At 56.9% G+C, this 23,446-nt stretch overlaps 11 protein-coding genes across 11 annotated transcripts; 6 read left to right on the plus strand and 5 right to left on the minus strand.

The window, feature by feature from the left end:
- Window positions 1-269: 269 nt before the first annotated feature.
- Window positions 270-1,930, plus strand: LTHEOB_7843 (General substrate transporter; the record flags this gene model as incomplete). The annotated part of the gene is made up of 4 exons (XM_035517254.1): window positions 270-440; window positions 492-842; window positions 901-1,748; window positions 1,810-1,930. The coding sequence occupies 4 exons, from the start codon at window positions 270-272 to the stop codon at window positions 1,928-1,930; spliced, it is 1,491 nt and encodes a 496-aa protein (XP_035370862.1).
- Window positions 1,931-2,081: 151 nt separating this feature from the next.
- Window positions 2,082-2,423, minus strand: LTHEOB_7844 (Cytochrome p450 protein; the record flags this gene model as incomplete). Its single annotated transcript, XM_035517255.1, has 1 exon — window positions 2,082-2,423. One exon carries the CDS (start codon window positions 2,421-2,423, stop codon window positions 2,082-2,084), a length of 342 nt encoding a protein of 113 aa, XP_035370863.1.
- Window positions 2,424-3,003: 580 nt separating this feature from the next.
- LTHEOB_7845 (uncharacterized protein) lies at window positions 3,004-4,266 on the plus strand (the record flags this gene model as incomplete). The annotated part of the gene is made up of 2 exons (XM_035517256.1): window positions 3,004-3,586; window positions 3,638-4,266. 2 exons carry the CDS (start codon window positions 3,004-3,006, stop codon window positions 4,264-4,266), a joined length of 1,212 nt encoding a protein of 403 aa, XP_035370864.1.
- Window positions 4,267-6,025: 1,759 nt separating this feature from the next.
- LTHEOB_7846 (Endochitinase 2 precursor) lies at window positions 6,026-9,454 on the plus strand (the record flags this gene model as incomplete). Its single annotated transcript, XM_035517257.1, has 3 exons — window positions 6,026-6,136; window positions 6,198-6,929; window positions 6,986-9,454. The coding sequence occupies 3 exons, from the start codon at window positions 6,026-6,028 to the stop codon at window positions 9,452-9,454; spliced, it is 3,312 nt and encodes a 1,103-aa protein (XP_035370865.1).
- A 607-nt stretch (window positions 9,455-10,061) lies between these two features.
- LTHEOB_7847 (HSP90 co-chaperone aha1) lies at window positions 10,062-11,187 on the minus strand (the record flags this gene model as incomplete). Its single annotated transcript, XM_035517258.1, has 3 exons — window positions 10,062-10,751; window positions 10,820-10,902; window positions 10,965-11,187. The coding sequence occupies 3 exons, from the start codon at window positions 11,185-11,187 to the stop codon at window positions 10,062-10,064; spliced, it is 996 nt and encodes a 331-aa protein (XP_035370866.1).
- Window positions 11,188-12,180: 993 nt separating this feature from the next.
- Window positions 12,181-13,430, plus strand: LTHEOB_7848 (Thermatolerance membrane protein; the record flags this gene model as incomplete). The annotated part of the gene is made up of 2 exons (XM_035517259.1): window positions 12,181-13,121; window positions 13,202-13,430. 2 exons carry the CDS (start codon window positions 12,181-12,183, stop codon window positions 13,428-13,430), a joined length of 1,170 nt encoding a protein of 389 aa, XP_035370867.1.
- Window positions 13,431-13,940: 510 nt separating this feature from the next.
- LTHEOB_7849 (Sucrase ferredoxin domain containing protein) lies at window positions 13,941-15,297 on the minus strand (the record flags this gene model as incomplete). Its single annotated transcript, XM_035517260.1, has 3 exons — window positions 13,941-14,789; window positions 14,886-14,960; window positions 15,028-15,297. The coding sequence occupies 3 exons, from the start codon at window positions 15,295-15,297 to the stop codon at window positions 13,941-13,943; spliced, it is 1,194 nt and encodes a 397-aa protein (XP_035370868.1).
- Window positions 15,298-15,969: 672 nt separating this feature from the next.
- Window positions 15,970-17,244, plus strand: LTHEOB_7850 (uncharacterized protein; the record flags this gene model as incomplete). The annotated part of the gene is made up of 1 exon (XM_035517262.1): window positions 15,970-17,244. The coding sequence occupies one exon, from the start codon at window positions 15,970-15,972 to the stop codon at window positions 17,242-17,244; it is 1,275 nt and encodes a 424-aa protein (XP_035370869.1).
- A 271-nt stretch (window positions 17,245-17,515) lies between these two features.
- On the minus strand, window positions 17,516-19,330 carry LTHEOB_7851 (Aminopeptidase y; the record flags this gene model as incomplete). Its single annotated transcript, XM_035517263.1, has 6 exons — window positions 17,516-17,709; window positions 17,764-18,086; window positions 18,148-18,331; window positions 18,387-18,868; window positions 18,972-19,135; window positions 19,202-19,330. The coding sequence occupies 6 exons, from the start codon at window positions 19,328-19,330 to the stop codon at window positions 17,516-17,518; spliced, it is 1,476 nt and encodes a 491-aa protein (XP_035370870.1).
- Window positions 19,331-19,798: 468 nt separating this feature from the next.
- Window positions 19,799-21,559, plus strand: LTHEOB_7852 (Metabolite transporter; the record flags this gene model as incomplete). The annotated part of the gene is made up of 3 exons (XM_035517264.1): window positions 19,799-20,007; window positions 20,134-21,108; window positions 21,202-21,559. The coding sequence occupies 3 exons, from the start codon at window positions 19,799-19,801 to the stop codon at window positions 21,557-21,559; spliced, it is 1,542 nt and encodes a 513-aa protein (XP_035370871.1).
- An 803-nt stretch (window positions 21,560-22,362) lies between these two features.
- LTHEOB_7853 (FMN-binding split barrel-related protein) lies at window positions 22,363-23,442 on the minus strand (the record flags this gene model as incomplete). Its single annotated transcript, XM_035517265.1, has 3 exons — window positions 22,363-22,726; window positions 22,839-23,256; window positions 23,385-23,442. The coding sequence occupies 3 exons, from the start codon at window positions 23,440-23,442 to the stop codon at window positions 22,363-22,365; spliced, it is 840 nt and encodes a 279-aa protein (XP_035370872.1).
- Window positions 23,443-23,446: the final 4 nt, after the last annotated feature.

The following is a 23,446-nucleotide window of genomic DNA, read 5'->3' on the forward strand; positions in this document are numbered from 1 at the left end:
GCTTGTCGCCGTTCTCCGTGAACCTGCCGAGGAGAAAGCCGTGCATCCGCGGAGGTTTGTGCGCTTTGAGATGATCTTATCAGCGGCCAATGTCGGACCGCGCAAGCTTAGAGACCCACCGCTCCACAAAAACACTGCTGAAACTGCTCGGTAGTAGGGATTTTTTGATGCTGCATTGTGATGTTGAGGCGGGGGTTCTTCCGAGTATATAATGGCTTGCATGAGAGAGAAAAATTCAAGAAGGACAAAAAAGTAATCCCGGAGTCAAGATGCAGCCGCACATTGCAGTCTCAGAGAACCGCGAGCCTGAAGTCAATGAGAAAAAGCAAATTGCAGGCACAGTTGCGGGTGTCGACGATCCAAGCTCACCCTCCCTTGAAGACGCTAGCATTGGCAGGCGAAGTGCTCGCACCACAACCTTCTTTGCGGTAGCTGGCTGTGTAAGTTTTGGATGGCCCAGCTCAACAGCTTTCGGCTGACCTTTTTTCAAGACAGCAGCGAACTTTTCCGATGGCTATCAGCAGAAGATTGCCAACAACGTGAATGTAATCTTCAAGCACATGTATGGCTCCGCGTACACCGCGGCAGACCAAACGAGAATTTCGAACTCTCTCATTGTCGGCCAAATCCTGGGAATCATCCTGTTGGGGTTTGTCACCGATGGCTGGTCCCGGAAGGCAGGCATGGTCTTTACTTCCTCCCTGGTTGTTATTGGTAGCTTGATGGCAACGCTGGCGCTGAAGGTGCAACACCTCGGCGTGGATAGCATGCTGTGGTACCTTACCATAGCTCGAGGCATTGCTGGCGTAGGAGTTGGCGGCGAGTTTCCTGCTGGAGCTACTGTGAGTTGGCCACCGAAATGAGGTGGGAACGAAACAGTGCTGACACGGGTTGGAATAGGCTGCCTGTGAAGGTATGGAAGACTACAACCCAGCAAATCGGGGCCCCATCTTTGTCTGCGCGACGACATTTATTACCTGCTGGGGAGGTCCGGTGTGCATCTTCGTCTATTTGATGACGTTGATCGCGTCCAATAATGATCTCACAACGGCCTACATCTCGGTCAACACCATCTCCATTCTCCTCCCGCTTTTCGTTTTCCTCTTTCGTCTGCGCATGGAGGACTCCAAGCTCTTCCGCCGTTCCAACTTCAAGACGACCAAGACGGTATCGATTCCCCTCCGCCTCATCCTCAAGAGGTACTGGCTCAAACTCGCTGGCACCGGCGGGGCCTTCTTCATCTACGACTTTGTCAATTTCCCCAACGGCATCATGAGCAGCACCATCATCAACTCTCTCGTTCCGGGAAAGGCGCTGCAGACCGTGGCCATTTGGCAGCTTATCCTCGCTCTGATGACGCTTCCGGGTGTCTTCGTCGGCATTTTCCTCGTCAACCGCCTCGGCCGCCGCTGGACGGGCATCCTCGGCTTTGGGGGCTACCTGCTCATTGGGCTCATCGTCGGCTGTTCGTTTGCCGAGATCTCGAAGGTAATCCCCGCGTTCGTCGTCATGTACGGGCTGATGCAGAGCCTGGGCCACATGGGTCCAGGCGCGACTCTTGGGTTGGTGTCTACGGAGACGTATCCCACGGCGATTCGTGGTGTCTGTTACGCCATCTCAGCAGCTCTGGGCAAAGCCGGTGCGGCCGTGGGGACCGAAGTGTTCACGCCCATCAAGGAGAACCTCGGCCAGCGCTGGACCTTTTTCTTCACTGCGATTTTCGGTGCCATTGGAATGGTCGTGTACTGGTAAGTTTCTTGGAATGTGTGTTTGCGTTAAAGTCCGGCAACCGGCTAATTCCAATTTCAGGTTCTTAATCGAAGACATGACTGAGGCAGATCTTCTGGCCGAGGACAAGGCTTTTGAGTTGTATCTACGGGAGAACGGGTGGGAAGGTGAGCTGCTGGAGCAGGCTCAAGAAACTGAGTAAAGCTCATACGATCATCACGAAAGACGAAATGGACACGGAGGGTGCTAAGAAGTCATGGTATTATAATTTTGAAGTGGTCATGAATCATCAATGTGGAACGACTGACCAGGGGAGGCATGGCTCGCCGTTGACTCGCTCGCTGGCATCGGATTTACGCGCCACCCTCCCTCTTTGCGTACTCGTCCTCCATCTTTTGCCTGTACGCGCGGTCGGCGTCGGACTCGTCGATCTCCTCAACCCGGCCGCGGGGTTGCTCGATGGTAGGCCTGGTTGCAGCCTGGCCACTTCCGAGCAGTTCGCGACCGCTCGCATCGAAATGGCGAGTCTCTTGGATCATAGGCTCGCCCATGTTCTGAGAGGTGGTCCTGGTAGTAGTGCCCTGGGGGTTGCTGTGGGTCTCTTTGTGGTATGATTTGCCGCTGGTCTGGCCGTTGGAGCTAGAGCTGGAGCTGTAGGAGAAGCTCGAGGAGGAATAGCTCGTGAAGTTCGACATGGTTTCAGGTACAAGGTTGTGGTCGAAGTGGATGCAGGTCAGGAATGCGTTCTGAGGCGCGCAATAATAAATAGGCTTTGTTGGGTGCGACAGCAACAAGCATGGAAGCTGCGGTGATAGCGTGGTGATGTAATGTCACGTGTGGCGCGGGGACTGCCAATGGAACACAGCGCAAGGGCGCATTTCCATGGCAGATCGTCGCATTGGAGCAGCGGACTGCAGGCCAAGCTTTGTTCGCAGGCGGCAGACCCTAGCACTTGGTATTCTCACGCGTGCCTGAGCAGCGCAGCGCGTCATCTGCAGCGGGCGAAAAAAGCGCATCCGGCGGCCAGTCATGTCGTGGCTAGCGTGCGAGGCTGGATACGAACAGAGTTGATTGCGGGCGCCAGGGATAGATGCCTGTACGGCCACCCTGCCGATCTGCATGCGGCCCATCTGGCCTCCACAGCTCAGCAAACTCCTCCGTGTCCTCGTACCCGCGCTCTTCCCTTACATACTTCTGCGGGCGCAATTGGTGTCCCCTACACCCTCACGTTCACATGAGTCCACCCAGCTCCCCTCCGGACCCGCTGTCGCCGCGATGCCTCTCGCCCGGCGATCAACCCTGACTGCAATCTCGCTGCTCGCCCTTTGCCTGGCCTTCTACTACCTTGCCTGGCAGCCCGGCTTGCCGCACCTGCGCTCGTCTCGCCCGCGCCCACCGTCGACCACCGCGCCATACGATCATGTCGATGACTTTACGAGGCCATCCGTCGGCCCCGCCAGCTCCGCCGCTGCTCCACTGCGCGCCCTCACTCCTGACGAAGATCCCTTCCGTCCCGGCGTCCCGAAGCCCGACGGCAACTACTCGCGCGTGCTCGTCGTGCCCCGCATGAAGGGCGAGGACGTCTCGTGGATCGACGACGTCCGCGAGGAGCTGCCCGACCTGCAGACGGCCGTCTACGTCATGGACGACCCCTGGGCTGACTTCCGCGTGCCTAAGAATAAGGGCCGCGAGTCCATGGCCTACCTGACCTACGTGATCGACCACTACGATGATCTACCCGACGTCGTGCTGTTCTTCCACGCCCACAAGGTCGGATGGCACAATCTGTTGATCCTGGGCCAGGACTCGGCTGAAATGCTGAAGATGCTCCGTGTCGAGCGCATCTGGAGGACCGGCTGTACGTTGATCTTCATCTCCCTGGTCTGATTTTCTGCTAATGGCTCTGAAGACATGCCCTTTAGGTGCGATGCCAAGCCTGGATGTCCGGACTGGTTGCATCTGGATCGGCCCGAAGTCGATTTCGACGAGCATCTCCGCATGGAGGAGAAGTACTACACTCCGCAGATCTGGAGGGAGCTCCATCCGCCGGGCTTGGGTGGGATGGGCGAGATGCACCGCGTGCCGGGCGTGCTGAGCGCGCCTTGCTGCGCCCAGTTCGGAGTATCTCGGGATCGTATTCGGGCAAATCCCAAGGAGATGTACGAGCACTACCGGACTTGGCTGTTGAAGACGGACCTGGATGACCAGTACGCGGGCCGCATCATGGAGTACACATGGCACTACATCTTCACCAGGCAGTACCAGTTCTGCCCGTCACCGCACACTTGCTACTGCGATGGTTACGGCATCTGCTTCGGTTCGCAAATTGAATACGACAAGTATGCCGAAAAGGAGGAGCGCAAATGGGAGATTTGGGACATTTTGAACAGTCGGCCAGGCGAGGCTGCTGAGAGGGAGGCCCAGGTGGAATTGAGAGACCTTGAGGCGGTGATGGATTCGATGAAGAGTGAGGCCATAAAGCGCGGAAAGAGCGAGGAGGCAAGGAGGCTTGAAAGGGAACGTATTCCTCTGCACTAGGATTTCGTTTTCGGCGTTCTTGGAGTCACGGATCGGGAATCAGGTCGGCAGGGTCAAACTACCCACGGTTCAGCTGCGCTCTAGTAACGGACACACCATACGGACAGGAGAGGCCCCTGTCTTCCAGGACTTCGGATTCAACGTTTTAAGGCCAACCGAGCCTTCCACCTTTGTAGATGGGCAACGTTATGTTGAAATCGGTATGATAGACTTTTAATCTTCACGTGGCGATAAAAAAAAAAGAATTTGTCCAAATGCCGGAGGATCCGAATGCGATATTCTACTGTCCATGTCGAATGCTCCATGCAGGGGGAAATTTCCGGAGTGCTGGAGACGTTTTTCGCCCTAGCGTCAAGCCTTCGGATAACGCCGATGCAGCGGCGCTGCTGTGGCTGCCTGCACAGCAGCTGCAAAATGCAAGCCAAGATAGCCAAGTGGAAGAAGAATGGCGTCTATACGAACGCCATGAATAGGATTCTACGTGGGATATAGGGGCAGGCCGCGTATGTCGAAGAGAAACGAGATCATGGATATTTGGGTGCACAGCGGATGAGATAAGGTTATTATACGATGTTGAGCCCTACGAACGCACGTCCTCTCGGGCGAGAGGCGATGATTGCCGCCGGGGATGTCAGCGGAACGTCTCGTCCGCGCCGAGTCGGAACGATCCCATATGCTGTGCAACTCGAGTCTTCAACAACAATTTTCAAGAACAGTCTTGCGCGTCCATTGTTTGTCAGCGATGCGCGAATGCTCACGAAATATTATTGAATGGCAGTTTGAGGTGCGAGGCTGCGGTTGAATCCTTCTCGTCGGCAGTGCCGATGCCAAAGCGGCTAAATTCCCGAAAAACGTTCATCGCGCCCCCACCACACTTCTTCCCCACCCAACCCGCTCACCTTCGCATCGTGGACTGCCTTTTCCGGTAGATCGTCGATGTGCTCAATTGTTCGCTGAGTCCCAAGCAGCCTGTAGGCAATGTCTCCTACATCAGTCACCCGCAAGACTGGTACGCGGGACTTTCGCCGGGCAGACTGGTGCCGGCGGCGTAGTGAGTGGGCGCTTAGAGGCTGGACTGGACCCTTACGCCACTGCATCCTGCGCCACCACCTACACCAAATTTCGCTTCATGGCCTGTTTGAATGGATCCGCCGGCAATCAACCTCTTTTCGCAGTTAAGCATCTTGCTAACCTTCTAATGCCGTCCCTTCTCCGCTCTGCTGCCTACGCTTGTTCCAGGAACAGGAAAGGCCGAACATGCGGCACACACCTTCGGATGTCCCCGTGGCGCTACGCCATGCACCTGCTAATGTTTTACTTGCCCACGCCGCACCATTGTGGGCTCTTGTAAACAGCATTGATTGGTTTACTCTGCCTACGTCAGCCAGTTTCCATGGCTGCAATTCTAATTTGTCCACGAGGCTGTAAAGTTGCGCCGAATCTGGCAGAAGGAACCGCAGAAAGTGGAGTCGACTTTGATGACCTGCTAAGGAGACAACACCTTTGAGCGGTTCCGGCCCTGGAATCACCTCGCTCACGCCGAGACGCACGGGCGGGTGTTTCTCTTTATATCCTGTCTCTACTCCCTGCCTGCTTTCTTCTGCCAGGCGCTGCTTCTGTCAATCCTTTTTCAGCACCTGCTTGCTTGTTGCGGACCTGCCGTCTGCGTCCCTTCGTTGGTGACCACGGTCATTCCACTCTCTACACCAGCTTCGGCTACCTGTCATTCTCTTGGTATAATACTAATTTAGTAATCACTATGCCCGCCCTCTTGAGTCTACCGGTCGCGCTCGCGCTTCCGGAATGTCCCGTCACCTATCCTGCTCCCGCTTTCGATCCCCAGGCTAGCACCAACGTCGCCGTCTATTGGGTAGGTCCTTTGATCGAGTTCAAAGTCAGTGTGGACAGTACTAATACGTGCTTGTCCCCAGGGTCAAGGGTCGGACCAGAGCCGCCTGGTCGACATCTGCCAAACTGGCGCCTACGACATCATCAACATTGGGTTTATCAACACGTTCCCTAATGAGTACGGCAACCCGGGAGCCAACTTCGGCAACCAATGCGGGTCGGAGCGTTACCCGAACTCAGATCTCCCAAGCAACTGCCCTTGGATCGGCCAGGATATCAAGACATGTCAGGATGTCTATGGAAAGAAGATTTTCCTGTCTATTGGTGGTGCTTCGCCAAATGACTACTACCTGAAGGACAGTGACTACGCCGTCGCCTTTGCCGATTTCCTGTGGAAAGCGTTCGGTCCTTCGAAAAACGATGGAACTCCGAGACCTTTCGGCGACGCCGTTGTCGACGGCTTCGACTTCGATATTGAATCGCTGATCACGCCCGCACCTGCCGACGCACCGAACTATCAGTCCCAGTACTATCCGGACATGGTCAACCACTTCCACGATGTTCTGTTCCTCGAAGACACGTCCAAGAACTACTACATTTCTGGTGCTCCTCAATGCTGGTTCCCGGATCCCAACCTTTCCGATGCGTTCGCATCCTCATGGTTCGACTTCATCTTCGTTCAGCTCTACAACAATCAGGGGTGCAACGCTCTCGCATCGTACATGGATACAAACATTGATTTCCTGAGCTACACCCTCCCGGGGCTGGTGAGCACATTTAGCCGCAATCCTGATGTGAGGGTTTTTGCTGGTTTGGTAAGTTTCGCTGGACCACGTGTTATTTCTGTTCGTTCAACTAATCGTCCCAATAGCCTGCTACCACTGAAGGCGCACCCTCCGATCCTGGTGCCCACCTGTCACCAGAGCAGGTCTACACTTGGTTTGAAAGAGATCTCAGTTGGAGCCCCAACTTCGGTGGTTTCATGCTCTGGGAGGCCACCCTTGACCAGCAGAGCACCGAAAATGGCTACATTTACTCCGAGTATATGAAGGCAATTCTCACTGGCTGCGGAGACGGCTGTGTGCCAAACTCGCAGTGCAGCTTCCTCCAATACAAGCCTAACAAGCTCGAACTCCCCGTCTCGACGGATGGCACGTGTGGTGCGTCTGGCCAAACTTGCGAGGGGTCCACATTTGGAAATTGCTGCAGCCAGTGGGGCAACTGCGGCACGACTGATGAGTACTGTGGCGCGGCCTATAACTGTGACATCAGATACGGCTTGTGCGGCGACGACGCAAACCTGGCACCGACGTGCACTTCTTCCACTGCGATCACTCCTACGCCAACGCCTGTTGTCACTCCCGTCGATACACCTGTTGCCACTCCTATCGATACGCCAGTTGTGAACACTCCTGTCGATACGCCGATTGTCAACACTCCTGTTCTGACTCCGCCGGCTGTTAACACTCCAATCTCAACCCCGGCTATCGACACTCCTATTTTCACTCCGATTATCGGCACGCCTGTTCTCACTCCTCCTGTTGTGAATACTCCTGTTTTCACGCCCCCGGTTGATACACCCGTATTCACTCCTTCTCTTAACACATCGGTCATTAACACTCCTGTCTTCACTCCTTCTGTCAACACTCCTGTCGGCACGCCTATCTTCACTCCTCCTGTTGATACACCGGTTGTGAACACTCCGCTTGTCACGCCATCTCTCTACACTCCGCCCGTTCTTTCACCAATTGGCAACCTGTCTATCCACCTGTCGACTCCAAGTGCGTCGAGCCTTGTGGGAGCTTCCGGCACCCCCCTCCCCAGCTCCGCTCAAGTCTCTGGTCCCACTGGTTCTTCCCCCAATGCAGTGTCTGGGATCACGTCGGCGCCGACTCCCCCTGGTTCCCTTTCGGCTCCGGGAGATGTGACTACCACTGTCATCACCACGACATATGTCGACGTTTGCCCTACTGGCTTCACCACAATCACGACAACCTACACGACAACCTACACGACAACGATCTGCCCGACGCAGACGCCCTCTGCCATCCCCGCCGGCTGGACCACTGTCGTGACCGTGTGTAGCAACTGCGGACCCCAACCGACCACTCTCACCTTGACCAGGCCTATCTCCACCGCCGGTGGTTCCGCCCAGTCATCTACACTGACGACATCCACCGTCTACGCAACCCAGCTCGTCACCATCACTGCATGCCCGCCTTCGGTCACCAACTGCCCCGCCAACTCCAAGACCCACCTGTCTGTGGCCACCACCTTGGTCCCCGTCTCCACGACCGTGTATCCTGTCGTTGTTAGCCCGTCAGCAACCAAGGCGGTCGACGGCCAGACCGGTCAGAGCTCCCAGGGTTCTCAAGGCTCTCAGAGCAGCCAGAGCAGCCAGGGCGATAGCGGCAACGCCAACACCAACGGTGGCTTCTCGACCAGCACTGTCTACCAGACCCAGCTCGTCACCGTCACTCAGTGCCCGCCTTCCGTTACTAACTGCCCTGCCAGCGCGAAGACCGTTGCTGTGCTCACCACCGCGGTGCCGGCGTACTTGACCGTCGTCCCTGTCGCTACGACTACAACTCGGGTCGGCGGTAGCGGCAACTCTGTGCCCTCTGCTGGTGCCTCTGTCTCTGCCTCTAAACAGGTGTATGCTGGTAGCAGCAGCAGCATTGTCGTCGCGGTCCCCTCCGCCCAGTCCAGTGTCCATGGCGGCTCAGGCTCCGGCTCCGGCTCCGGCTCTTCCTCTTCCTCCGTTTCTGTCGTTCAAAGCTCTAATCCTTCCTCCTCTTCTGCGGTTGGTGGATCTGTGGGCAGCAGCAACAACAACAATGGCAGTGGAAACAGCAACAGCGGCAGCGGCAGTGGCGCCAACACCGCCAACACCAACGTCAATGCCAACTCTCGCACGGCAGCGGCGACTGCATTCACCTCCACGACGTCCCAGCTGGTGACCTTCTCCGTCATTCCCGTGCCCGCCGCCTCGTATTCGTCGGCCAGCAGCTACTACTACCCTCTCATCCACTCTTCTTCTGCCCCTGCTGCTGCTGCCTCCTCGTCGGCGCACGCCGCCGCCGCGGGAGCAGCATCAGCGCCGCAGAATTACAACGGCACCGTCGTGCACCTGAACACTCCTTCTTCCTCCCTCCTTACTCCCTACAGCACGCCCACGTCATCGAGCGCCACTCGCGGCAGCACCAGCAGCAGCAGCAGTGGTACCAAGACCGATCAGGCGTCGGTGCCGGTGTATACGGGTAGTGCGGCGAGCATCGGCGTGCGCGGTGTGGTTGTTGGGGGCATGGCGGCGGTTATCGCTGCGGCGATGATGATGTAGGAGACGTAAGCGTTGAAACGAAAAGGGGTTTTAATATTTTTCGATTTTTTTTCTAGGGTGTGAATAGATAGCCTTTGAGCGTGAGAACATGATTCCGATAGATTCAATGTAGGAGACGATGGAGAAAGGGAAAACTTGACTGTACAGTTGTTCTATTCACGATATGGGGATATGTATAGTTTATGAAGGAGGTTGGAGTTCTTTTACATCTATTTACTTTCTCTTTGTAAGGCAAACGCCTGCTTTCCACGTATACGTGATGCATTTAATGACGCTGAAAACTATTCTCTTGCACCGTCAAGGAATACTGCCTTTGAGACCTGGATAATGTTTGGGTCTCAAGCAAGAAGCACATGAAAATATTAAAGTACTTTCGCACGAAGGATTAGACAGTGATGGGTCCAATTGCTCGATTGTTTTCTCTATGCCAGCATCCCAAACTCTCCTCGCTCGGGGTTCTTCCTTTTCGCATCAAGAATGGTTTGGATTCGTATATGAAAGCAATAAAAAGAAAAATCGACTGTGGCCTCCACGCCGTCGACGCCAAATTCCATGTCCCGGTCAGCTCCTTTCCCTCTCTTTCCTCCATCCTGTTCATGTCCCCTATTTACAAGACGGTGCCGAAGCCGAAAGTGGTCTTAATGCTCTTGACATAGTACTCGCCCCAGTTGCGCTTGGTCACGTCCTCCTGGCCGATGGGGACGCCCTGCCACTCAACGCGCATGACGGTGACCTTGTCGACGTCGTTCTGGTCGAAGTGGATGTTGAGGGTAGAGAAGTGGCCCTGGGGCCATTGGGCGAGGCGCCACTTCTGCACAATCGTCTTCGGCTCCTCAAGCGTGACGAATTCGCCCGAGACGTTACCACCAAACAGCTCGAACTTGGCACCCTCCTTTGCGCCCTCCCACGTCTTGGGCGGCGCACGCGTGAAGGCGGCCACGCGCTGCGGGTCCGTAAAGGTCTGGTACAGCTCCGCGGCCGTCGTGCGGAACTCGTCGTTGTCGGTGAGCGTCGTCGTGTTGACGAGCGGGCCCTTGCCGTTAGAGGCGGCGGTAGTGGTGGTTGAGGTGGTGGATTGGCTGCCCTTGTTGATCGAGGAGCTTTCGTAGACCTTTGGGGTGGTGAAGCCACTGGAGGGGTTGGAGCCGGGAGCATGCTGGATGTCCCTGCCGTGCTCGGCGATCAAAGCATTGGTGAGGTTTGCGAAGCGTGCGCGGAGCTTAGGAGTAAGTTGGGAGCGGACGAGGTCCTTGACGGGTTGCTTGCTCGAGGATTCGCTGTAGATGTCTATCTCAAACTGCGCAAGGTGGATGTGTGAGCGTCGTCTCGGCCAGGGTATCAAGTGCTCCGGAGAGGGAAACATACGACATACTCGTCTTCCTCGGTGTCGTGGGCGATCTCCGGGACGGTGATGGTACCACTTGCTGCCTCGCCTTCCTTGTTCTTGCCTACAGAAGAGGTCAGGTACGTGTTCTAGCCTTGTCGCATCGTGGGAGGGCTCAGCGCATACCTGAGTACTCCAGCTGCAGCTTCACATCGTAGATGGTTATGACCTTGCCCTTGCGCTGGCTGACCTCGACATCGCCGTCCATGCTAATGACACGGTCGACCTGGGCGGTGACGCCATCGGCCTCGACGGAGATGCCTTGCAGGTCCTTCTCCAAGAATTCGCGCGTCCAGGTGCCAACATCCTTGTTGACCCAATGCCAGTTGTTGGGGTTGTGGAGAACCATTGCGACGGCGGTTTGCGGATAGAGGTGTGAAGTGGAGGGGATTGAGAGACCGTAGAGAGTTCTGGTGGAAACAGCTGGTCAGCTTACTTGAAGTTTGCGCGCGAAGATTGGTAGTGCGAATGGAGGGAAATACAGCAGACAATGAGTGAGTGGGTCAGTCTAGTTTTGGATGGGGGGATACTAGATTCACTTTCTTGGGGCTCTGGTGGACATGCGGCGGAGGGCTGTGGAAGGGCAACTCACTATTCGGAGCTGAGCGCTAGGCTGTCACGGTTCAGCAACGGGTAATTGTATGCGGACGCGGCGGCGGTTGCAGCGGCTGGCAAGGGACTGGAGGGGTAATTATGGATTTCAGCGCGTATTGGACGCTGGAACATTCGAATAGCTTCTTAGAAGACCGCTGGACCACTCCCGCGGCGCCGGCCCGAAAATAGCCCGCACCCCCCGATCTGCCCCTCCACCGCCCGCGCCGCCGCCTTGACTGCTGAAAACAGCGCCGGGCCGGGCCCTCCTGGTTCGAGATCTACTGCAAGTTTGGTCAAGTCTTCGACCTCGTGACCTTCTCGCGAGCATCATTCAGCGGCGTCATCTGGCCATTCCATCGCTTTTCAATCGATACTCCGCGGGGTATTGTGCACACTACCAGCAGACTAGTTACCGGCTGCCGGGGCGTTGCCTCAGGATTTTGTGAAACGCAAGAAAACCCAAGGCCGCAGCACTGCTGGGATGACGTGTAATAGCGCCGGAGGTTGGAACAAACGGCTTTGGCTCTTTGACGACGACAGCAGGCGTAGCGGGTGCCCGACGAGGCGGCAGCACGAGTCAGCAGGCATCATCGGGCAGTGGCCACGACTTCGGCTGATCGACGACCAAGGCAGCTCATCTGTGGAACTCAATCTGCCGTGGCTCCCTTAACCTCCACCGAAACACCGCGGAAACACCCCCCAGCCCTCCCCGCAATATGTGATTCTTTTCCTGTTTGTTTACCCCAGCATGCGCATACCCTTTTTTCGCATATGGTATTCAACTACCTACTCCATCCTCTTCCTGCTGCTCGTCATCCTCCTTGCTGCAACTCCCGGCGATCTCGTCTACCAAGCTGTGCGCAATCGCGGATACCCGAATGCCTTCGTCGTCGGCGCCGTCTACGTCCTGACCCTCGTCATCACCGTCTGCGTCTACGCCACCCGCCTCTACACGAATCGCACCGTCCTCCTCGGCATCCCCAAGTCGTACATACCCATCGAGCAGGGCGAAGTTGGCAAACATGTGCGGCGCATGATCGTGAAGGGGTTTGAGCGCAGTGCGCTGATAGCATGGGATTCGCGGCCTCGAGACCTGCGGCCCGAGCTGCAAGAAGAGCGGGAAGGGAGCACTGCGCCGTCTCGCGAGCGCAGTCTGAGGAAGAAGGACCGGTCTCGCGACGTCACGGCTATCCCCGTTGACCCCAACTCGCCTCCTTGGGGACACATTTCGCACCCGGGCTGGGCGTCGCCTGTGATGGATGGCGTACCCAACTTGCAGTTCTGCAACGTCATTGCCGAATTGCCCAATCTTATTGAGGCGAAAGCCGTATCTCTGGCTCCCGCGGATCCCGCCTTTGCATTCCACATGTCGCTGGACGGCGTGCCGGTAATGCCGGATGCGCGCATCGTCGCTTTGCTGCAGCGACCCTCCACCATGGGCTTGCGCGACTATCTGGGCCACCTCTCAACTTTTGGTCTCATCAATCCGCCAGAGCTAGGGACCGCATTCCTCAAGCGCTACGAACACGCGCGTTTCTCCACACAGGCCATCTCGGAAGGCCAGTTTCAGGAACTTATGGAAATGTTCGCCGAAATTCTCACCGGCATGACGGAGCTCGCACCCGAGCTTGTAATTGAGCTTCAGCGCGACGCGTACAGTTCAAGCTCTGAAACGGCGAGCCTCGCGCCGTCCCAACTGTCATCTTCGTCCATGGGCTCCACCGGATCGGCCATCCACTACAAGACCCCACGGACCGCGCCATACGCAGAGTCCTTGTATACGCGAAGCACAACCTCAACCGCAGAACTCAGCGAAAGCAATGGTACCCTACGTACTGCGCCATCTCACTTCTACGATTACAGTTCGGAGCACGTGCGCCTGCCACGGACGCCCTCGATTGCATCCAGAAATTCGTCGGTGCGAACGCCAGTGCAACCGAGGACTGCATCATCTGTCATCCCGCCATCGACATCGAGTTCCTCAACTGCGTCGCTTAGATCAGCCAGAAGCGTCATCAGATTGACGCCCAATCCAGGTCCCGGAGAGCTGCCCTACTACTTTGACGTACAGAACGGATGAAAAGGCTTAGCCGCCACCGTATTTCGAATATCCCATATTGCTGCATTATCTCTTTATGCCGCCGTGCTTCTCTGCCGATGCCCATCCACATTCCGAGAGCATCCGCTTGTCGGAGAGCCATTACCCCTGTTTTCCAAAATGGACATCCAAGGGGTTGGCCATGGACAGTCCACATTTTTTAACGCTTTCAGGCTGATCGCGGCACTGATCATCAAGCACCTGCAGCTCAATTGTTTCTAATATTATACCCAAACACGATGGTCAGGCGTACCATTGTCTAATATACTTGAAAGAATACTTTGCGTTCGGAGCCTCGGCAGTACATCTGGCGTAAACGACGCTCTAATCTAAAAAAAGTTCCAATCCTTGGAGCTATAATGTCGAATACCGACTATCTCTCGCTCAACCTCTAAATTCCGGACACCTCTTTACCAGCTGACTAGTTGTCTTCCTCTGTCGAATCCTGCACGCAGCTGTCTCTCCGGTTTCACGAGCTTCCCCTGCAATATCGTATACTTTACGATGTTCTCGCAGTCCTCCGGCCGCACTCGCGCCAGCCACATACATTGCGCCGCTTCCCGGATCGGCGGCTTGCTCGGTCCCTTCTCTCCATTCCCATTCTCCTCGACGGCCTCTTCGCCTGCATGAGCAGCGGCGCTCCCGTTCTGCTCTCCTTCTCTGCTGGCGCCGTTCACAGCCTTCTCCTGCTCGACGACAGGCGGCGCCACGGTGCCGGCGCTGCCGACGCGGCGGTATATCAGCACGTTGGCGGCGAACTTGTGGCCGCCGACGTGGTTGATGAAGTAGATGGCACAGCCGCCGGGGCGCTCGTCGTGCAGATCGCGGTACAGGCCGAGCGGGCGCAGGTGGCGCTCGAACTCGCGACGCAGAAGCGGCGCTGACTGACCGCAGCGGGCGTCTCGCGTCTTGTGGCTGCACAGCATGATGAGGTAGTCGTGCGGGCAGTCGCGGGGTATCAATGTGGATGGGTCGGGCGCGGGATGGCTGTTGTGGTGGTGGTGGAATTTGTGTGACTTGTGTGATTTGCCGGAGTGGCTGGAGGCAGGGCGCTGCTGCGGCGGGTCGGAGTGGATGAGGGGTGTCATGTTGGTCGGAGAGAGGTTGACGTAATTCTGGATGAGGGCGGGGACGAGGGACGGCGTGACGTTGTCGAAGATTTGGAATGAGGGTAGGAGGAGGACGGTGGTGGCGGTTTCGGTGCCTGGGGAGGTGTGCTCGTTCGGGACGGGCATGTCGGAGGCGGAGAGCATCATTTTCTGCGGAAGATTCGAGCGTTAATGCTTGGGGTCTCACGTGGAGAGGGGCGACAGCAGCAACTTTGCGGATTGAGGTATTAGATAGCTAGTACTTACGCCATTCGAAGGCTTAACGCCGCACTTATCCACCGCCTCCATGATGGAGCCTTTCTCGTCGGCCACGTCCCTGACCTGCAAGTCAACACACGTCAATACGGATCCAAGAAAAAAGAAAGAAAAGGCACAAGAGCGGACATACCCAATCTGTCTTTCCTGTCGCAACTACCATGTGCGTGCTCCAACCCTTGACGTGGCCGTACATGTCCTCGTTCTCGTCAATGCTCCATTTGCGCGGGTACTTGATTGTGCACGACTCGCAGTCGCGCAAACACTCCTCGCCATCGACGGCCGGGTTCGTCTTGGGGAAAAGCTGGTCGCTCGCCGGGGCTTTGGCGAAGCCGTTCGGGTGTTGCGACGAGGCCGCCCCGCCGCCGACCTTGCCCCAGAGGTTCTTCAGCGCCGCCGCCATGGTGGGGAAGACTCGAGGCTATACGGCGCGAGTAAAAAGAGGAAGTTCGAAGAGGAAAAGAGGAAAAAGCGTGGGGAAGCAATGACGCTGCTGCGGGACGCGAATGGCGGGCGACGTAATTTTAATCTGATGATCAGATAATCCCCGCGGTCGGAATTCCGCGCTGGGAAAACGGGAGGTGGGGCGTGGATGCCGTGCCGTTTGTGGTACAACGTGGTCGTCTTGCTGCGGGATTCCGGCTTGCTTTTGCCAACAAAAGACTGTCCGGACCGGAAGGAAGGGTTCGTGGTGAATTACGCGCAGGCGGCGGGTTTGGGAGCAAGGCGGTATATATTCGACCGGTGTTACCCGCGCGGTCAAAGCGGCCGTTCGCGCTTTTTTGTTTCGTCCGAATAGTCCGCCGGCGACCTGTCTTTTGCTCTTGACTTGCAGCTGCGCAGCAGTTCAGGTCGAGGTTGCCTGGCTGGCAATTCGCTGATTGTGCGGTTATCACCGAGGCCGAGGCGTTGCAATGCCTGAGCCGATCTCCCTCGCCCCTATCAGCGTGCAGCGAAAAGGCCACAATCCCCGTTCTCCGCCGACACCGAACCCCGAGCGCTGGGGCCTCTCGTCCGGACAGCGTAAGCAGCATGCGACAGCATACGACTCGTCTTTCCGCGTTAGCATTGCGCCATGTCCACCTCCGCCGACGCCATGCGCACTGCTGCTGACGCAGCGGCGCGGCCTGCAAAACGCGTCAAGCTGCTCACCGGCGCCCCGGACCCGGCGAAGCTTTCTTGGGACGAAAGCGCTCTGCTCAATGATTGGACGCCGGCCGTGCGCCGCTTCTTGAATAGGCAGTTCGCGGGCAGCGAAGAGGAAGAAGAGCCGGGGAACGCGGCAGGCTCGAAATGGCGAATCATCTCAACCTCACGGGATGCTCATCTGCGCACCGGTTTCACGCAGGAGAGTCCTCTACGAAAAGACTTTCTGTACGCACCAGCTTTCGCCGACGCCGAGCACTCTTTTGCCTTCAGCAGCCAGCCATCTGACGAAGGAACACCACCTTCTCACAACGATGCAACGAAAAGGCACGCTGCCTGGTCCCCTTCTCCACCACAAAGACAGCAAGATGATGCCACCCAAGACGACGACTTCATCGAGCACTCCATCGCCGTCCACGACGACATGCACTCCTCGCAGCTCGCCCTAGACCCGACCGAGCTAGACATCGAGACTACCATGCTCAGCTTCGACCACTCGTTCAACACCAACATCTCGTCCTTGGATGGCGACAGTTTCGATTATTCCCGCTCCGAGCTCCACAGCGAACTGCTCCCAGATGCCCGCCTCCCCCGGCACATCACGGCGCTCAAGGACATCCCCTCAGCCTCGCACCTGCAGCGCATCGTCCCGCAGACGGTCGTCGTCAACCTGCTAGTGGGCGTCATCGCCATCCTGCCGCCGCGGGCGGTGCGCACGCGTGGCGGGTTGCTGAGGGATCTGATCGAGCTGTTGGTCGGCGACGAGACGGCCACAGGGCTGAAGGTTTCGTTCTGGTTCGCGCACGAGGCGGACGAAGAAAGCCAAGAGGGGCAGGGAGGAAAGGAGAAAAGAAAGAATCAGCCGCCGAAGGAGCCGTTGAGGGAGGCGCTGAAGAGCCTGAGGGTGCAGGACGTCGTGCTGGTCGAAAACGTGGCGCTGGATACGTTCAGGGATCGCGTGTTCGGGTACAGCTTGAGGAAGAGCATCCAGAAGAATCAGACTAGGATCGAGCTGTTGGTCAGGAATGGGCGGGACAGGGCTGCAGGACTGACGGGTGTGGAGAAGGTGGTCAACGTGAAGGATTGGGTGTGGAGGCTGGTCAATCCAGGCGGAGGGGCCCCGCGGGAAAGGGGAGGAGACTCTGGTGCTGGTGCTGGAGGGAGGGCGCGGGATGCGTATTTGCCGCCAGATACCCAAGAGTAGAGTAAGTGCTCTTTTTTGAAAAGTTTTAGGCCCTCGCTGGACGGGGCCTGCTTCTTATCTCTCTTACTTCCTTCTTACATTCGAGATGATGACCTTTCTTGAGATCTTTAAACATTCAGTCATTTTTATACAGTGACCATCACGAGCAGATTGGACAGGTCCCAGTATATTTCTTTCTCCTTTTTTAGTTTCTTCGTCAGAAGCCATACATTTAGTCATACAAATGCTTTTTTTTTGTTCAACTTTTGCATCACGGTTTCATGGTGTCATTTCAAGGTTCCCAAGGGCTGACTGCGCGCTTTCCAGTGAGCAATTCGGCCTCTCCATCCTCGGTGACGGCATAGATATCTTCATGCCTGACACCAAACTTGTTGAGCATGTAGATGCCCGGCTCCGACGTGAAGGTCATGCCGGGCCTCAGCAGGACGTCGTGGTTGCCCTTATTGAGGTAGGGGGATTCGTGGGCTACAAACTCGTCAGTCTCGGGTATTTGGAAGCCTCTCGGAGTCTGCGACTCACCTTTGATGCCAATGCCATGACCAACGCGGTGAGTGAACATCTCACCGTAGCCGGCGTCGGAGATGACCTTCCTCGCGGCAATGTCGACGCTGGCGGCGCTGTTGTTAGGCTTGAACATCTTGGCCGACTCTGTCTGAGCCTCGAGCACGATGTCCCAGACCTTCAACTTCTCAGCATACAGATCAGAGTCAATCTTTGCCGAGGAGGAGCAGGGCTTGGAGAAAGTCAAGATGGATGCAGCCTTCTCCCAGAGCGATCGCTCTTTCCATGTTGGAATGAAGAAGCTGCGGCAGATGTCTGAGGAGTATCCGAGGTAGTGTGCTCTGCGCGTTCAGGTTAGTCCGGCTGAAGCCTGATTGAAGCTGGCTGCTGCGAAAAGCTTACCCGACGTCAATAAGCACGACAGAGTCCTCCTTCAGCACCTTCCCGCCCGTCACGAAACCACCATGTGGCAGAGCACCGTTCTCCTCGAACAGCACAATATCGAAGAAGAGCGAAAAGCCAATGGACAGCAACGAGTTGTCCAGAATCGCCATTACCTCATCTTCGATCAATCCCGGGACAAGGCCTGGTATCATCAAGTCAACAACAGTCTCGATGAGCATAATCTTGGGGAAACTCACAAGGCCTCATCGCCCTGACGGCCTCGACAGTGCCCGTGTTCACCGCCCTGATCAGCTCGATTTCGGCGGGCGTCTTGATCTGCCTGACGGCCTCGACCTCACCGGCCAAGCCCAGCGTCTCGAAGCCGTTGGACTGCAGGCCGCGCACGATGTAATCGCGCATCTCCTCGTCGACCATGAGCGTCACGTTCTCGCGGCCGACGAACAGGCGGCTCTCGCGCAGGGTGCGGTAGGGGTTCCAGTGCTCCTCCCAGGTGACGATGTCGAGCTCGCCCTTCGCGGGGATGCCCAGCATGCGCACGCGGCCCTCCTCGAAGGCCGGGGAGAGGAAGGACGTCTTGGCCACGATGGTGCCCGTCGACGAGTTGTGGACGGGCTCGACGATCATCAGCATCGGCCGCTCTTCCGGCTCCCATGGCTCCCAGTCCTGCTGGCTGATGTTGCCGTAGTACTGGAAGGTGTAGCCTGGCTCAAGAACGAACCTGGAGCGCCGTTTGATCAGTTTTTAATTCTTCTTTTGACCAAAAGACACAAAAGAGAAAATATAAATGACAGGGGCGAAATATGGGATGAGGGTCTACTAACGCATCTACTCCGTCTGCGTGGAGTGCCCGCGCGAGGTTATCGCGACGCGCGATGAATTCATCGGCGGTGATCGGCGAGACATCCAGGAAAGAAAGGTCGGAGTGCAGGTTGGAGATGGAGCATTTCTGCACACGAGCGACCTTGTGGGCGTGGCTATGGCGGGTCTTATCTCAATGTCAGACTTCACTGTCTATCTCAACGGGATTGTTTCTCTCGAATGGTGTACTGACATAGAAAAAGCGTGCATACAGCGCTGCAACAAACAGGGCGGTCAACAACTTCAGGTAAGATCGCCGGGTACGCGTGGTGCGTGGCGCGGTGGCGTGCGGCTGCTGCCCTTCGAGGATGCCGCCCTTCATCTTCGTCCAATGGGTGCTCGATCGAGGTTCAATGGAAGGAGATAAACGAGACAAGCCACATGCACGCAGCCCCGGCAGTTGAGATGTTATTGTAGGTGGTAGCGGGAGGTAGCGGTCGGCAACGGCACTTCCCCGCCGAAGCAGTTTAATCCGTCACACCAGCCGTCGGCTTATCTGCAAGGGTATCCCCCACTTTCCCCTCGCCGGATCGGCGACCCCCCGGAGAATATCCTGAACTGCTGCAACAAGTCCGGGAGACTCGACGGCAACCCGGCGAAGCGCGCCTGAGCCGCCTGCGGTACAAGCCGACAAACCTGCTAGGAAACCGCCAAGATGATAAAGCCGGGGGTTTTTATCCTGGCGGGAGGCCGCATTTCTGGCTCCCTTTTCTCGGTCTTCTAGTCCGCCAGGCAGTTTTGTTTGTCGGCCACAGTTCAGTTCCGCGTCGGCCGTCTCTCGCCAACCAAAATGGCGCAGTCAAAGGACGTCGATGCCATCTCTCAACCTCAGGACAAGAGCTTGGAAGGTGGGGATACCATTGAGGAGAAAAAGCAACATGACGCTTCTGTGGCCGAGGTCGACGCCGAGACGGGCGACGTTGAGAAGTCCTACTACAGCAAAGTCTCGGTCTGGTTGATGATTCTGTATTCCGGTCTTGCAATTGGCTCGGATGGATAGTGAGTCTCCGTTCCCACACCTTCACCTCAGCGCATTTTCTCCAACCCTTGAGTTCAACAGCGTGTGGAAACTTCTGCATTGCGATTCGACTTCACTGTTCAAAAACACTTTCTAATTCCTCGTAGCAATGCCGCTGTCATTGGCAATGTTGAACTGCTCCTCGCTGTTATTTACCCGGATTCTTTGACGAACGACATCTACACCCGTCTCAGCAATGCTTTCCTAATCGGCATGATTATTGGTATGCTTCTTTTCGGCGGCGTCGTCGACCAGTTTGGCCGCAAGACGGGAGCCGTCGCCACCACCATCCTGCTTGTACTCGGTATCGCCCTCTCCGCTGGCGCATCGGGCACGTCCGAAAAGGGCATGTTCTGGATGCTCATCATCGCGCGCGGCATCGCGGGCGTCGGAGCGGGCGGTGAGTACCCCGTGTCGGGAGCGGGCGCAACCGAAGCCACGGACGAGAACAAGGCGCTGCGCAAGCACCGCGGCTTCATGTTCGCCATGCTGGCGGACCTGTCGGCGTCGCTGGGCTACGTCTTCGGCGGGCTGGTGCCGCTGCTGCTGCTGCTCTGCACGCACGGCCAGGAGGGCAAGTACGGTATCGTGTGGCGCACCTCGTTCGCCCTGGGCCTGGTGCCGCCCGTGTCCATCTTCTGGTTCCGCATCCGCATGGCCGTGTCGACGGCCTACCGCCGCAGCGCCATGCGTCGCCAGCGCGTGCCCTACGTGCTGGCCTTCCGCCGCTACTGGCGCGCCTTCTGCGGCTGCTCCGCCACCTGGTTCCTATACAACTACGTCAGCATCCCCTTCGGCATCTTCTCTTCGACCGTGACCTCCCGCGTGAATGCTTCCGACTCGCTGGTCAAGAGTCTGGGCTGGGGCGTCGTCATCAACTGCTTCTACATCCCCGGTCCTTTCCTCGGCGGCTACCTGTCCGACAAGATCGGCCGCAGGCAGACCATGTGCCTAGGCTTCGCCCTCCAGGCCGGCCTGGGCTTCATCTTGGGTGGCGCGAACAAGCAGATCCAGAGCGTGTTTCCCCTGTTTGTCGTCCTTTACGGCCTGTTCCTGACGCTGGGAGAAGTTGGTCCTGGAAGGTGAGCATTTTGATTTCTCCATCACTTTTACCTCCGACCCCTATTCCTACTTCATAGTCTTTATCGACCTCCCAGCTGACACATCAAAACCAGCACTGTCGTCCTCACCGCGTCCGAGTGCTTCCCCACGTCGATCCGCGGGCAGATGATGGGCCTCGTCGCCGCCTTCTCCAAGGCGGGCGCCGCCATCGGCACCCAGGTCTTCAGCGCCATCCTCAAGTCGTGGGCCGACGAGAGCAAAGCCGACCAGGCCACCTTCCTGATCGGTGCCGCCTTCGCCGTGCTCGGCGCCCTCATCGCCTGGTTCGTCATCCCGGACGTCAGCACCCGCCTCGAGGACGAGGACGACGCCTGGCGTCGCTACCTCGAGGAGAACGGCTGGCGCGCCGATTGGGGCGACAACACGACCAAGGACCCTGGCGCCGTCATCATGGATAGGGTTGCCTCCTGATTTTGGTCGATGGGAAGGAAGTATCGTGGTTCTTTAGGTTGGCCAGTTTCTGTTCTATGGAGATGGAAATGACTTAATAACGTTGGATTACAAGTTAAGAAAAAAAAATAAAAAGGACTATTGACTTTCAGAGACTGAAAATTTGGTTCATATGTACATTTATCTTGATGAAACCGAAAAGAGAAAGAGTCGGCTGCAACGCTTAATAAAAAAAAAGATAAAGGGAGGTAAAGGGAAGCCAGAACAGCGACATTTTCCACATCCTCCACCAACAACTCCCCCACGGCCATGAACTCGCTTCCCTGCAATCGTTACGCTTGTCTCGGGACTAGCTAATATGTCCCGCAGGTATGAGGAGTGTCGATATATAAGCCGCTCAGTCAGCCATTCCGGCATGCTAGTCACGCTCGAAGAGGTGGTGCTTGGTTAAATGAGAGCCTGAAGGTTTATGTAGGGCAGTCCAAGTTTCCACCCGTCCTCTGTGGGTAATATAAAGAGGTCGAAGGTTCGAAAACGGGCTAGGGAAGACAAAAAAGACGGTCCCAAAGAGTCTTTCTGAGCTTAACCCGCATGTAGCGGGGTTCAGTTTTGCCCTTTTTTCGTCTCTCACTTTTTTGCATTACAGACACTCCTCCTCCTCGTCTTCCCCGCCTCGTTCTGCCAGGGGATAATAACCGTCGTTTGCGACTCCGCCTACGCTCCAAAAGCAAAGGAGAAGAAGGGCCAGAACGGCCCACTGAAGTCCATGTCTCATACAACGTCCTCGCACTCTCCGGCCCCTCCCCATCGCATCTACTACGCACTCAATCCTCCTCCTCCCCCTCCTCCTCTTTTCCCTGCTTCTCCGTCGCCGTCGCCGCCCCCACCGCATACTCCTCCGCATTCGCATTCTCCGCCTCGACGAACCGACGCACATGCTCGGGCACCACCGCCACCCCTCCGCCCGCCGCCTTCGCCTCGATCGTCGTCACCGGCTCCCCGAAATGCTCCCACACGGGCACCACGCCCTGCCAGATCTTTCCCGCGACGTCCGGGTCCTTGAGGTCGCGCCGCTCGGAGCTGGCGGGCCCGACGCGCACCTTTGCCGTCGCCGACGCGATGCGGAGTTTGATGATGCGCGTCGACGTGAGCTCGGATGGGGTGGGGGGCACGCGGGTGTGTTGCCATCTGGTTTTGTTCCCTTTTGCGTGAGTGTGTGTGTTGTACGCCTGTTGTTTTGATGGGAGGAGGGGACGCGGGGGGGAAAGGAGTGAAGCGGGGGAAATATCAAATCACTCACCTCTCAGGCACGACCGAATCCGTGATGAGCTCCATGGCCCAGAGCGTCTCCGGGTCATCCGACGACGGCAGCAGCGTGGCGTGGCCGAAGACGAGGGCGGAGCGGTAGTTGTAGCTGTGGCTGAAGGGCGACAGGGCGAGGACGAAGCCGTCGACTTTGGTCGCGGCGACGGTCATGGGGAGCCCTTGGGGTTCATCCTCGCTGTTGTCGTTGTTCGACGACGACGACGTCACCTTCATGATCCGACTCGACACGTAGCCATGTAGGTAGAGGTGCGGCTCGGTGTCCTCAGCGTACTGGCCGACCTGGCCGATCATGGGCAGCACGACGGGAAACGGTGAGGCGGGGTCCGTGAAGGAGACGTGCAGGACGCTGGTTGTATTGATGATGTTGTGGATTGTTTCGGCATCGTAGGTTCCTAGAGGAGCAAGCAAAGTTTGGTCAGTTTGGCTGAGGCTCGCATAAAAGGATGGGAAAGAGGTGTGAGTAATATGGAAGGAATCAGAAGGTACTGTAGACAATATTTGGAACCAAGCATGAACGTACCTCTCTCCTTGTGCCGATTGAACTTGGAATACGACTCTTGGGCGTATGCTTCTCCCATCTTG

This window comes from Lasiodiplodia theobromae, assembly GCF_012971845.1.
Source record: "Lasiodiplodia theobromae strain AM2As chromosome Unknown scaffold_24, whole genome shotgun sequence".
In the NCBI taxonomy this organism is placed as follows: Eukaryota; Fungi; Ascomycota; class Dothideomycetes; order Botryosphaeriales; family Botryosphaeriaceae; genus Lasiodiplodia; species Lasiodiplodia theobromae.